Below are 14,855 nucleotides of genomic sequence, written 5' to 3' on the forward strand. Positions count from 1 at the left end.
CGAGAAAGAGATTTATTTACTCATGTCCACGGGAAAATAACTACACCAAACCGTTCATGAAAGCATACCACTCGTGTCCTACTTGGATAAATACCACTATATCTCGTTTAGATATGGAAACAATGGGAAGCTATAAAACTTTGCATAATACAAATATTGGTCCTCTGAAATCTTCATAGTCAGCAAGCGTAGAGTAGGAAAAAGAGTTCTCCATTTTTAAGTGGTAGAACCAATACTGGATAGATAATGTCAAAACTGCCTAAGAGATTACTCAAGACCAAGATATATTTAATCAGCGGCCTCTCGGTTTTTTGGATATCCAGCTTGAGACACCATAAGTGGAGTAAATTTTCAGAAAGCATTGAGCACCCGCTCTCTGAAAAACTGGTTGCATTAAGGTATCTGACGATGAGCACCAAGAATTGCTGCATCCAAAATAAGTTTGCATCAGAAATCCAAATTCCCTCAAATTGGTATTTAGGGAGGACCTAGTGCTTTAGGCAGCTCTGAAAATCCTAGGCACCATGCACAGTGCGTTTATCTCTGACACTGGCAGATATAGGTAAACATCTTCCACCTAGACCACTGCAGATTTAGTGAAAAGAAGTATTTCAATACTTTTTTTTTTTTTTCTGTTAACTCTAAGGAGGATTAACTAAATAATTCAGGGCTAGTTATACTAATTTTTTCATTGATAGTTTAAAAAACAGATGTACTTTTTAGATACAAATGAGATGTAAGGAAATAAGTGTTTTTTTCTCTTCTAAACCTTAATAGCTGGTTTCAGATTTTATTTAATAATCTTGTTCTAAGACTTCATAATTTTAATGGATTTTTTTCTAATTTTTATTTCTTGTGATGTGTAAATAGGTAAGAAATATTAAATATTGTAATGTTCTTTTGTTAAGACAATAACATTTCAAAGGCTAATGTAAAATCAAGCTGCTAAAGTTTACAATTTCTCTGTCCAGCAGTTAATTTATACAACTGCCCTGAGTAGATGCTATATGCTGCTTAGCAAATGGCCTTAAGAGTTTAAAAATAACTCAGTAAAGCTACTCAAAGGTAATACAACATTTCTCAGGCATCTTTAATTTGAGTTAAGAAGAAAACAGGATTTTCTCATTAGTTAATTGTTCACCCCTCCATCAATGATTTATACACAACAAAACCACAATTGAAATGTTCAGGAGAACTAATTGTGCTTGTTCCTATGCATGGGACCATGAGCTTATTTTTCAGAAAGGCGAGATTTTAAATTGTAAAACTAGTCCTATTTTTGTGGACTGTTTTAGCTGCTGTTAATTTACTCTGTGTTGTTCCCATGTGAAACCAGAGAAAACAGGTTTTTTCTAACCTACGTTGTTGCGAGGTTTTTTTGCAAAACCTCACTGATCCCCTTTAACAAAAAGATTATCTTATTTCAAAATTCCTGATATAATCAATTTGCAGTGTTTTTCAAACTGATACAAATATGTAAAATTTGTGCTTTTAAAAGCTTCTGCTTTGAGTAGCCTTACATTCCATAATTGTGCCCTAGCAATTATCAAGCTCTATTGCATGCCCCATTCATGAAAAGTATATTTTGTTGGGATGACGTAGCTTAAAGAATTTGGCTCTAAAACTTCCTTACCTAGAGCTTCCATTAAATTATATTAATTTAAAATAACTATGGAATGATACTTTTACAAAAAATATTAAAACAAAAAAAAAAAACCCACAAATTAATGGGTTGGGTTTATGAAAAATGACTCTTTACAGTAAGTAAAAAAGGTTTATCACAGTTTTGGTAACTTGCATGAGTTCATATCGAAAAGAAATCTTTCACATGTTCTTAATGAATTTAAAACTTTTGTACTCTAGGTAATTTCAGTTGTATGCTCTGAAACAGTAGACACCGTACAGCTTGTGCTTTTTATCGGGGAAGCCTACAAAGCGAACCGCTGCTTCGTTAGGACTGCAGCGTTTCCTTGGCCGGGAGATTGGGTAGCGGACACTGCCGTCAGCCAGCCAGCCGGCGTCGCAGCGGTCATACCCCAGCAGCTTCCAGGCGGCAAATATCTGGCCAACTTTGGCGATCTGAGCTCCATCCTTCAAGCACGCCTGAACGGCTTCGTCGTAGGTCAGCTTGGTCGGGTGAATTAGGTAGTAAAAACGACCTAGTAAGAGGAAGAAGGAAAAAGGGTCATTAGTGACATGATTAAGATGATGTGGTATCATAAAGGTGGTTTGAGGAGAAATGGGGATGTTCCACTGCAGAATCATAGAATCGCCTAGATTGGAAGGGACCTTTCAGATCGTCTAGTCCAACCATCAATGTAACTCTGACAAACGCCATCCCCCATCACTAACCCATGTCCCTCAGCACCACATCTACCTGTCTTTTAAATACCTCCAGGGATGGTGACTGCACCACTTCCCTGGGCAGTCTGTTGAAACATATCAAAGAGTGGATGATTTGGGACTGTGCAATTTGTACATTGTGCTGTTGAAAATATCTGTTACCTGTATCGTGAGTTGATAAACACCAGGAGTAAAAAAAAAAAAAAAAAAGACGAATCAAGAAAACAGACTATTTGAACAAAACCGTTTGAACAAAACTGTGATTCTGTGATTCTCTGAACAAAACCAAGTAGCACTATATTTATTTCTGCTAACTTATCTTGGCATGGCTTCCCCACCCTCACTTGCTTTTAGAGGTAACTGAACCATTGCAATACATGTTCATCCCAAGAGGCTGAAAAATGGGAAGAAAATGGTGGTGGGAGAGGGATGATGGAAGACACCCTGGGATTTGGAGAGGGCACCTGTTCTGCATCTGGCCTTATAGTGCCAGATGCATTTACCAATAAAGTGCCAATGACAATCCAGTCAAATATCTGAGGAACCCCATAGATTTCAGGCAAAGCAGATCTTATGCAGCTGTCAGAGAAGGGGAATCAGTTAAACACCCAAAACAGTGCATTTCTACATTACGGTCCCAGCGTTAGCTTGAAGCCCTTATAAGATTAGCTCTCAGAGCATGGCATAGCAAGATCCAGCCTTTGATAGCATTGGGGTGAGGGTGGCTGGAGGCAACACATGCAGTTTGACTCTCTGACAAGGCGGTGACCTTGTTTCTGATTAAGTTGAAGCACAATTTATTTATTTATTTATTTTCTGTAAGAAAGCTGAGATATTGCACAGCTTCTCAGAAGCAGAGCTTGAGCCTGTGGCAGATCAAAACCATGCCTGTCGTAAGTCTTCATTAGCAGTGTCGAAACCACACGCGGCAGTTCTGCAGCTCTGTTTCTCTTTAGGCATCAAAGGGTACATCCTCACCATGAGACGGCATTGAACTGATAGTGCTTGCTAAGAAAATTGTGCCCCATCTCAAGGTAATGAAAACATATGCCAGCACGTAAAGCTCAAAAAGGAAGTCCCCACTACTAATCCATACGCAGCAATAATACTAACAGTAATTTCATTTATCAAGGCAATATAAATTCTTTGTAAGCCTTTCATTCATTATACTTAGGGTTATTTATCATGACTGATTTGACAATTAACCAACTGTGAGGTAGAAATGGATCGCAGAGGAATAGTGTTTATTTGAAGGAATAATAATTTCCAAATAAATTCACAGGTCTTCAATCTGACTGTCCTGTAACAGGCAAGTTAGCTAAAAAAAAAAAAGGAATTTATTCATGTGGGGATCTTCTGACTCCAGAGCACACCGTTTACTTCTTAGTTAAGAATATACTCCAGAATAATATACTCATAAAAAATAGGCAAATATATAAACAGAATTCTGCTCAGTTTCAAATTACTTTCTTGGTGAAGAAAAAGTGGTGAGCAAGATGAAGAGTTACGTCAGCTCCAGATCCCTGCAAAAAGCACATAGCTTTTTTCCAAGTGAAGAAATGCCAGGTCTGATGACAATATAAAGATAATTGAATTAACTTTGTGTAAAGGTTGGAAATTTTATAGCATGAAAAGAACATTAAAAAAAAAAAGAAGGCATTTGTATTGTAGATATGGTGGGTAAGAAACCCTTAAAAAAATTAATTGCTGTCAGAGACAATATCTACAGTATTTCCACAGAAAACTGTTGAGAGTAGATAATCTACCCCTTTGTAAAATGCTTGCTTAACTCCATTTCAGCAAGTTGAGAGCATTTACAAGGTGTTGCTAAAGAGAATGTTTATTAAGTGGAAACCTGTTCCTACTATGTTATTAAGAGGTTTCCCCAAAGCAAACAGGATTTCAGACTTAGGGGAACAGGGATTTAGACTGATAGCATTAAACTTCACCTAGCTTATTAGTTGCTCTTCAAACCATATGTCAATGGAATGTAATTTCCTAGGGATTTGCAGTAAGGTCAGGCTTTTGACATATGACATCAATAATAAAAACTCCTATACTCCGTCCCTTCCTTAAATAGGAGAACTTTAATGGTAAACCCCACAGGGGTGCAATGTGTATCCAGAATGTCTGATTAAATTAAATTCTGTTAATAAATTCAGTACAGATTTTCTGTTTTTCCCCTGCTAATAAGTTAGAAGGGTTCCTAACTAACTGTTCAATCATAGTATTTATTAATTGATGTGGAAGGAGCGGGAGGCATTAACTGTCTGTCTCTCATTAATATCTGGTAGTTGGGTCACTCCTAGAGAGGATGAGTGTGCTTGATTTGACTTCTCACATTCAAATCGTGGGGCAGAGGGTTTATGCAAACCTAATCAAACCCCATCTATAACAGCTATTTTAACCTTCTGCATGTAACAGAACAGCTTAAAGAGGAAAACGTGAGCACTTGACCTAAATATCCTCCACCCTTGTGACTGTGGGAGTTTGAGGGGTGCATCTTCCTTGGAGATTTTTCCAAGCTCAGCGGTAAATTGGGAGATCTGAGAGTAAATTTTTTATATTGCAGCTGGGTGTACTAGATAGTGGGCCGTTGTCTTCACAGGCACGGGAAGGCAGTCCCCACCCCATTTTCTGCATGAAAGTGTTAATGCAGTGCCTTTGAAAGAGAATCATAGAATCAATGTGTGGGGTTGGAAGGGACCTTTACAGGCCATCTAGTCCAACTCCCCTGCAGGGGACATCTTCAACTAGATCAGGTTGCTCAGAGTCCCATCCAGCCTGGCCTTGAATGTCTCCAGGGATGGGGCCTCCACCACTTCTCTGGGCAACCTGGGCCAGTGTCTCACCACCCTCATTGTAAAGAACTTCTTCCTAATGTCTAAGAGGGTTCTTGGTGGCGTGCTTAGAGAGGATACCTCCACGTGCAGCCAGCCATCAAGTATCTAAGCACTTGGGTCAGCTCTAAGATTACTCCTGACAGCTAATCGTTTTGCAGGGGCAGCCTCTTGCTCAGCCTGGTGTCTTCCATGCTGTGCAGGACCAGCTGAGCAGCAAGCTCTGCTTGGTAGGTGGCAGCAAGTAGGAAGAACTGCTGGTGCAGGACTGCCTTTGCAGACCACCATTGATGTGTATGCCAAAGAACTGACGGCCACAGAAATCAGTGAAGTTGTTCTACTGTGTAAAGCGCAAACTGCTCTAATTTGTGGTTTCATACATCCATAAAAGGCACTCTCAGCAGCCACCAGGGTGTATCTGTCGCTTGCACAACATGTAGACCCTGTCATCTGCTCAGCAGACTTGGTTCAGTATATCTTATAGTATCTCAACCTCTCTGGTTGAGAGAGGCCATTGCTCATCAAAATTGAAGAACATGTTAAAAATTTGTGATGTGGGAACAATTTTTAAAAATCCTCTTCCAGCACCCCCCACCCCACCCCCAATATCAGCAGTGGATCTGATGACTCAGAAGCGACCAATTCTAAGAAAGGTTACGAAATTTTCTTTTGAGGAGGTTTGTTTCTCTTTCTGGAACAATGGCTACATGTTCCCAGCCATAAAATATTCTGAAATGGTCAAATGAGTCCGCATGCTTTATTGCCTTTCTATACCTTTTTCCCATTTAAATGGTGGAGGTGATTAGCTTATCCCATGTGTTACTGCAATGAACACATGGCTGACAGCTACGCTATTGACATGATCCCTAAGACTTATTTCTTTGTATTTTTAACTTTATTAACGTGAGATTTTTATGTGATTCTGCTAGAGCTGATAACAAATCAATTATGCAGTGGTTCTGTGTGCAAAGTATATGACAATGTTAATGAGCAGAAAGTGTGATACAAGCTCTACTTATACTTTTTTCTTTGAAAGTGCATAATTATAGAGGAGATGATAGATATGTTTCTATTTATCTCACTTAACACTTTTCAGTGCTAAACATTCCCATGTTTTTTTCTTCAGGAATATCACTTCAGAAACCATTCGGTTCTCCTCCAGAAAGCCTTTGAAATTAAGCAAAGAATAACCACTCAGCTACACCATCGTATGTTCTGTGTCCCCTGCCTTTTGGGTGCTCTGTGGAAGACTGCAACAAAAGGATTTAGGTGCACTTATTCCCCTGAACTGGTGTGAAGAAGGACAAACTGGCCTTCTAGAGGGAATGTATGGAAGAGGAGCATCCCCATTCCTTTGGTCAGGGATGGGAGAGAAATTGGGGTGGTCTGCAGCCCCTGAAAACCTTTGGATCGTGGCAGGTTGTCCCATCACGTGGGGCAGGAACATTTAGCTTTTCTGAAGAGCACATGGACTAAAATGGCTTCTACTGTGAAGGAAAAGTGGAGAAGAAATGAGCCGAGCCCTCAGAGATCAGGAAATTCCAACATGGAATTTCCAATTTAAATTAGATACTTCCCACTTGTGCATACTTATTTTCAATAGTCTTTATCAACATGAGGAATGTAAAAGCAGGTTGGGAAACATGTTGCCATTCAATAGTTATCTCGATGGAGGCAAAAACATTATGTTATTTCACAATATTTTGATGGATTTAATGGATAGCACTATGCTAATGTTACTCTTTGCATTGTTTGATGAAACACAACACTAGATATTCTTATAAACCAGTAAATTGCTGGTACTACTGTTTACAAAATTTGTGAAACATTGTCAGGTTTTTGGCTTTGCCTGCACTGACACAAAACAAGAACAGTTCTTTGAACCAGCAGAATGAATTGAGCATGAAGTAGTTATGCAGGGAGAACAAAATGTTCAACTGTTGCGCTTATACGTGTCTAAGACAAGACATTGCAGAGAGTAATTTCATAAAGTAATAAGATTATTTTATGTTGCATTGCAGACAAACTTTGCTAAAACAATTTCCCTGTGCATGAATTCAGGTAGAATTCTTCACTAATGGTGAAAAAGCTCTTTTACCAGTATTTTTTGGTGTATTCAGCTCATCACAGATGGGATCCAACTGTTTAGGAGTGAAAACACTGAACCTGGATTCGAACTCACTGCATTAATGACTATATTTTCATTTTTCACCTTAATGGCTGAACGTAATTTTGCTGATTTGTACCTTTCTTCTTCAAGTTTTGCATGTATTTTAGACAAAGACTTTTTAGCTTTGACTGGTGAACTATTTAAAATGGAACCTTTTTTTTTTTTTTTTTTTATGATCCGTGAGATCATAATGTATTTGGGCTATTCCTTTGCCTAAAAAGAACCCACTTAGCAGAAATCTAAACCTCACTCACCCTCTTTCTTCATAGCAGCTCCCACAACTGACACGCTTTGAGATTTTTTTATTTATTTTTTTTTTTTAAGCTCGCCTTATATTCCCCTGATCGTGGGGCTGTTGGCTTTTTTCCAGCTCCCCGACATAAAGCTGAAGGCTTCTCTGTTTCATGCAGTCAGGAGACTCCAGCAGTCACTGCCACCGCTGGAAACGCGCGGTGTCCTAACCACTTCCCATTTTCCTTGGCTGTTCCTGAGCTGAGAGAATCAATATTGGGTGTTGCCGAAATAGCTCTTTGCCCGTAGCTACCACCTTTGGCAATTGCAACCTGGTGGCAAAATGGGTTATTGTAAGCTTTTCCCTTTACAGTGAGAAAGCTAACATATGCTGTTAAGCATACATAAGCTATCTATCTGAAGTGTTGAGCTGAAAATAGGAAGTTGGCGTTTTGGGAGAGCGAGTGGGTTTATTATGGATGTTAAGGTAAGCTTGGGACATGAATAGTGGAGAACATCGCAGGGACGTGTGAGGATAACGTAACCTGGTGAGCTTCTGGTTAAGGAAATGGACGCTGAGAGACGCAGAAGTCTGGATTTTCTGCTGACACCTTGGGAGCCCAACATGGCACCGAGTTGCAGAGAACTAGAAAAGATGGTGCTCAGCTCTTGGTATCATCCTATTGCTGTGTAGTATTCTGTCTTGCAGGTCAGTTTAACAGACCACCCAAGGATAAGACTTATTTTAGTATCCTGTCTTGGATTTTTTTGGTACCTGTACACCCTATCCTCACCTTACCTCGTTCCTCTTTCTCCCTCTTTCACTCTCTTGCTGTATCAATGCACAGACGATATTTATCTGTCAGTACCTTTTTTTTTTTTTGGTCAGAAATGATTTTTCTCTTTCCGTAAGAGATACTGTCCAGCTGCTAGTATGGAAAAGGGTGCTGATTAGCGAACAGTAGTCACAAACATTTACTCTACAAGCAATATAAATAGTGCAGCTATCACATTTTAATTCTTTATCCTTGCATGTTTTATTCCTTGGTGCTATTTCTATAGTGCAGGGTTAAATCTGCATATATGAGATGAGATCATATAGGATTTTGCCTTGGATAAATGAAGCAAGAAAAAAAATGAGCCAGCGTTTGACAGAATGATGCTGCATGATAAAATTCAGCTAAACGTTTGTTTCAGACTGCATCCAGCCTAATTCAATATTGTTGGTTTGAGGATTTGTGGGGGTTTTTTTGAGAGGGTGGAGCAGACTTAGCACCAGAGCATATCTTCTGAGAGCAAGCCTTATGTTTATTTTTTGGTGTGCTGTGGGACAAAAATGCTTCATTGTGGATAAGCAATCTGTGCATAAACACAAAAGGCCATGTCTGGGTGGGCTGCAAGCCAAACATCTACAAAGCTGTGTAGGAATAATTCGCAAGTGTGATGCTGCAGGGGATTGTAGACTCCTTTCGCACATGTTCACTTGCAGCGTTCCCCTCATTCACAGCCACGCTATCTAAATCTTTTTCAGCCACTAGATTAAACGTGAAATGATAGCAAGCTAACATCAAGTCATTCCATACCTAAAGTAGCATCTACTAATAGCAAAAAAGCTTTCAGTCGCTGAAATAAGGTTTAGAGCAGACCAAGCTCAGAGCAAACGTGAACAGGGTTTTTGCAGTGTACTAAGATTAGGAATCTAAATTATTAGGCATAAAAGCTAGAAATAGCTTTGCTGATAAGGAAGTATTAGTCATATTAGAGCCGGTACATGATCAGGAACTGCTTTGACAGCAGCATAGATGTAGTGATGATCAGAATTTTGTTTTGATGATATATTTAAGTTGTAAAACATTGTAATTATAATTGAATTCAACAGGAAAGCTCTATTAATGAATTGCAGGTTTCCCCATCACTTTAACTGAAATAAACTGGGCATATATCAACATTAAAAGAGTACATATAAATTTTAACGGGGTGAAAGCAGAGGTATTAGAAACTCCTGCCAATACAAATTCTGAGTTGTAAAAAGGATCTACGTGAACATGTGGCAAAGACAAATTTACTCTGTGCATGTGTCCTTGTAAATTCAACAATAACATTTTCCAAGCCTAACATAAGCTTTGACAAATCAAATATCGCTTGCTGCCATTGGAGTTTCTTTCCCAAGCACAGAAACAGTCGTTTACAAGGTAGGGGTGAAGAAGGCTCTTACCATTGAAGTTTGAAGTAAAGCAGAAAACGTCGTATCGGCTTTTATCTTTATCCCAGAACCCGTAATTCCTGACGCCAGGCACTGTGTTCTTCCCGCCGCAGGGCTCCCGGGGCTTGGTGATGGGGTACTGCACGGAGCCGTCACTGAGCCAGCCGGCGTTACACCAGTCCAGCCCCGACCTCCAGGCATCGTAGAGCTGGTCAAAGGAGGCGATAACAGAGTCTTGGTCCAGACATGCTCGCTGAGCCTCGTGGAAGTTCAAGTTGTAACGACCCAGCCGTGGAGAGTAAGGGAATACGACACCTGAAGTGATAGAAAGAGGGTGAGTTACGGGACACCAAAAGTGCAGAAGAAAGGGAAACAGCATTTAGAGTCACCAGAAGGAGAAATAAAGGTTAACGCCATGATGTGTGTCAGACTGTTGCTTTATTTCTGGGGAAAAATGCTCTGTTGGCACACCAGCCATTAGGTTTGGAAGGGGGTAGGGCTGCTGCCTTACCTCGCGAGCTCCTCTCCCTGTAACCTCATCCCTTTCCCAAGGGAACCGTGCCAGGTCCGCACGTTGCTCCCATCTGCAGCTTTGCTGTCCCCACTGTGCTCTCACCCTCGTGCACTCTCAGAGCGCCTAAAGATGAGCAGAGCTGGCAGAAATTTTGCAACTGCACGTTTTTCATTAGAAAATTCCAGTTTATCAGCTGTAAGATCAATTTCTCATTGAAAAAAAGTAAATTAAAACCCAGCTTAGTTCTATTTTTTTGTGGGATGGGATTTGGGGATTTTCTGGCAGTCACTTAGAAACAAGAAATTGTAGTACAGAGGCATATGAACTATTTCTTTTTACACATAGACATTAAAATGAAATGTTTTGATTGACATAAAAGGGTGTTATATTCTTTGCATGGACCCTTGCCAAGATTTCCTGGGAGGTTCAAGACAGTTGGGTTTTTGTTTGTTTATTTTTATTTTATTTCACATTATCCTAGGAATGGGAAGGTATTTCAAGTCTGGCTTAATAACAACATTTCAAGGCTAGGCTGGTAGGAAGCATAATTTCAGTGTCCTGAGGTCTTAAAGTAGGAAATCTATAGGGAAATAAAATCAGTGAAGTCGTGTGTGGTTTTAGGGAGACTTTTCTGCTACTTTCCAGCTGTTTTTTGGCAGTTTGTCACCACTCAAGGAGGGAGAGCTCCTCACAGAGGGCATCGGGGAGCACGGTTCCTTGAACAGGAGACAGGTTTCCCCAATGCAGATGGTGACCCACGTAGCACACATCATGCGGCAATGCAAGACAGCCGTAGTAGGAAGCCATCACCTTCCCTCATGACCCTTATGGCTGCCAAAAGCACTGCTGGCTTAACCAAAGGATGATTGCTGGAAAGCCACTGTGCAAGTAGCATGGGCATGCCAGATCCTTCTTTCCACCCCTGAGGACCAGCCACAGGCTGGCCTGAAGCCCTGTATGTATTGCTCATCGGTGGTGAGCCATTGCAGACAGTCACGGCAGAGAGACCTTCTCATAACAGAGGACATCCACGTGGAGATGGAAAACGTGGGGACACCTCCAGAATTGTTTCAACAGCAACATTTAACTGAAGTCATTGCCCTTATCTGACAGATTTTTCCACAGTATATTTTCCGCTTGTTTTATCAAAAATATCTGTAGTTAAAGATCGCTTCTTGAAGCATGAAAGATACTTCAGAAAATGCTGAAGAACCACCTCCCCATGTGCCTCTGATAAAAGAGAAGAGAGAGACTTGAAACAAAAGTTTGGATCAGACCACCCTAATCTTTGGCAGGGTTTAGAAACTTAACCCAGATCTAAATTTTACAGTTGGCTTTAGCCCAGTCTCATAATAAGATGAAATAAAACAGCATCAGGGAAGATCCAGCTCAGAATGTTTATTCTCAAACCTCTCTGTAGAACCAAGTGCTGTAGGATGCAGAGGGACTGAAGACAAGATAACACATGAGATGAGCCAAAAACTTCATGCTGGTATAAACATCCACCTTTCTTTTTACTTTCTCCCTGCTGATGAGTTTTCCCACCTATAACAAGTTCCTTGTCTCCATGCAATGTAACATAGGATAGATGAATTACATTATGGTCATGCAAGACTGTCACCATGCAATGAAGCCATTCTTCTTTCTGAACATTCAAACCCACTTCAGTGTCTACATCTTAACATCTCCTTTCTTTCCCTTCTCCTCCTCATGCATCTATCGTCCAAAAAGTGTTATTTTTGTTAAACAAAATCCTTGTTATTACTAAACCTTGGTGACTTGGTCCAAGAAAATAAAGCATGCAAATGTAAACTTGGCAGGGTAATAATAAACAACATTTTGCTCCCCTTCAGCAATTAATTAGAGAGTCTGCTGAGGTTCTTTCCTTTTGTAAATCCTTTGTTAAATGGCTTTTCGGTTATTAGCTGTTCTGAACTGTAAAGCGTGAATGTAATGTAACACAACATATGCTGTTAACTGTAACTTTATAAACAAGAAGCTGTAGATGTTTCATATTTTTCTGGATCTGTTTTTCCTTCCTCCTTCTCACCTCCCTTTTTAAAAAAAATTATTCATTGCCCCTCTGTGCTAATGGATAGAAATATCACTAGCTATAATAAAAATGTAGCAAATGTCAGAAGAATCCAACCTTTATTACTTTATTAGAAATCCAATACTTATTATTTTTTCAGATCTACACTTGCCCAGACAACTGACTCCTTGTCCAGAACATGTCTTTGATTTGCATATACATGCAAAAAAAGCGTGAAAATCATCAGAGGTGGGTATTTTTTAATCAAGATCTAAACTTACATACTTCTAAAAACTGAGAAACAATGAATTGGAAACTACTCAAACAGATTTGATTCCTTAAGGCTGCCAAAATCACTTTTTAAAAGGGGTTAAATGTGTATGTAAATTTATTACAAATCTATTTGAGTTTGACAGTTTGGGACATAGTGTTTTAATAACATAAATGTGCACAAAACTGTAACATTAGCTTTGGGCTATATTCGGGTAGACTGCATAGAAGCTGATTTTTGTTTGAGTTCATCTGCAGTACAAGCCTGCAACTGATTAACATTAATTTCACCCTGCAGATGGGGGTGGCCATTGGTGATTTTGTAGAGCAAAACTGACTGGGTATGTGTTTTATGTAGCTTTGCATTATCTTGCATCTTTGTTAATGTTTTGGTTTTTTTTTTCTTCTTCATTTCCCTATCAAACCTAGCTAAAATTCAGAGTTAGATCTTACTATTCATCTTCCTTTTGTTACAATTTAGCAGCACTGAACTTTAGTTAATTGCAAAGCGCCTTCTTCAGTCTTGGATCTTATAACCCGTCAAAAGATAATCCATCCCATCTGTTCTTGAATGGACAAAAGCTGTCCTGAGGCTTCTTACTGTTCCCAAACTACAGACTGAATCTAAACTCCTGACTCTAACCCTGTGTTTTACCAGTAGACAAAACAGCCACTTCCAAACATTAACAAATTCAGCTTAGAAAATGGAGGAAGAGAAAAACTTCCAGCCTCAGATGGTTAAAATCTGATTAGGTTGTGGGAAGAGTGAGCTGAAGAGCCTTAACCTGACCTTAGTGGCTCGTCTTCCTACCCTAAGGAGGAAGCTGAGACATTTGTGGAGCCTGAATGGGGAATATTAACTTACAATTATAGATTTCAGAGTGTGGCTCCTCTCCCAAACATGCAGTTCTGCGGAATAGGTCTTACCCCAAGAGAAGGCCCTCCTTCCCTCCAAGGAAGAGAGGGAGAACCTGAGATACATCAATTCAGTGGAGAATAAATCTGTGAGTGAGAGGAGGGCCGGGTGCGGCTTGCTGTGTGCACCTGTGACACTGCAATCGCAGTCCAGAAAATGATTGTTGTAATGGAAATTAGGATTTCTACTAAATGGGAACATAAGAATGGGAGGCATAACATATCCTCCCCATATGGACACCTGTATCTCCATGAATGCCTTACATTCAATTCCACAAATGTACAACTCTTCTTCAATTACTGTGGTTTTTAGGGAACGCAAAAGACATATTTGTGTGTCTTTTGTAAGCTATTTGTAGTTAAGAGTCTTATAAGCCCTAAAATTTAATGTAAGTGCTTTGCAATTACTCAGTTGCTGCAGACAAATTGTCAGTGCAAACAGCTATAAGAGCTACCCAAGACAACAAGGTGAGGAAATAACCTTAGAAAGCTCAACTCCAGGCAACAATTTATGGGTGCCTATTAAGCCAGCACCATGCACAATTAGCAGTTTTAAGAGTATTTATGCACAGAACAAAATAACACCAATTTCTGTTGACCCATATGGAAAAAAAGGTCTTTTTTACAGCCAGAGTAAAGAAATGGGCTTCCTTGAGTTCTAGCCCAAACAGAAAAGTAGGTTTTCTTGTAGCCAGTGTAAACACAGGTAACAGTAGGGTTTGCTATATACTATACTGTAGGGTACAGTCTTATGCTGGCAGGTTCACATGCTTGATGGCAAAATTTTCCGTGCTGGATTTCTAAAATTCTGTAAAAAGTGGTAAGTCCTTCATTTTCCTTGAGAGCCTATCTCCATTTCTCTGCCTGTCTGGACTGTTGGGTATCTGATCATTCAGCACAGACTCCATGGGTGGCCCAATGGCTGTCAGCAGGTACCAGTCTCCCTAAAAATGAAACCGCAGATCGAGATGGTGTCCCTCCAGCCCACAGCTTCCCATAACCAAGCTGTCAGTGGGGTTGCTTATTTCTGACAAATACAGGCATACAAACTAGACTCATCTGGCCTAGGGGCAGATTATTGCCTGGTTTTTCTACAACCTTTATCAAAATTTGGAGATTGTTGTCTTTCCTTGCTCTCCTTAGGCTAATTACTCCTAATTCCTTTAGCATTTTCCTTTCCGGTCATCATTTCCAGATATTATTTTGCTGCTGTATTTTGAACTTTTTACTTCGCCTGCGTCTTTCAAGTACCATTTCTCACAGCGCTTGCAAACACAGCTGTGCTTGCAAAGACCTGTTACCCTGTCACAGAAGGAATTACATCGGTCTGTCATGAC

General features: G+C 39.9%; 1 protein-coding gene across 1 annotated transcript in view; it reads right to left on the reverse strand.

The window, feature by feature from the left end:
• Positions 1–1,332: 1,332 nt before the first annotated feature.
• HAPLN1 (hyaluronan and proteoglycan link protein 1) overlaps positions 1,333–14,855 on the reverse strand; it is a 32,120-nt gene continuing 18,597 nt past the window's right edge. The window contains exons 4-5 of the mRNA XM_074569659.1: positions 9,800–10,102; positions 1,333–2,159 (exon numbers count right to left, since the gene is read on the reverse strand). Coding sequence (XP_074425760.1) covers positions 1,870–2,159; positions 9,800–10,102 — 593 coding nt within the window. The 3' untranslated portion in view covers positions 1,333–1,869. The remainder of the gene's footprint in view (positions 2,160–9,799; positions 10,103–14,855) is intronic.

Source organism: Larus michahellis, chromosome Z (assembly GCF_964199755.1).
Source record: "Larus michahellis chromosome Z, bLarMic1.1, whole genome shotgun sequence".
NCBI lineage: Eukaryota > Metazoa > Chordata > Aves > Charadriiformes > Laridae > Larus > Larus michahellis.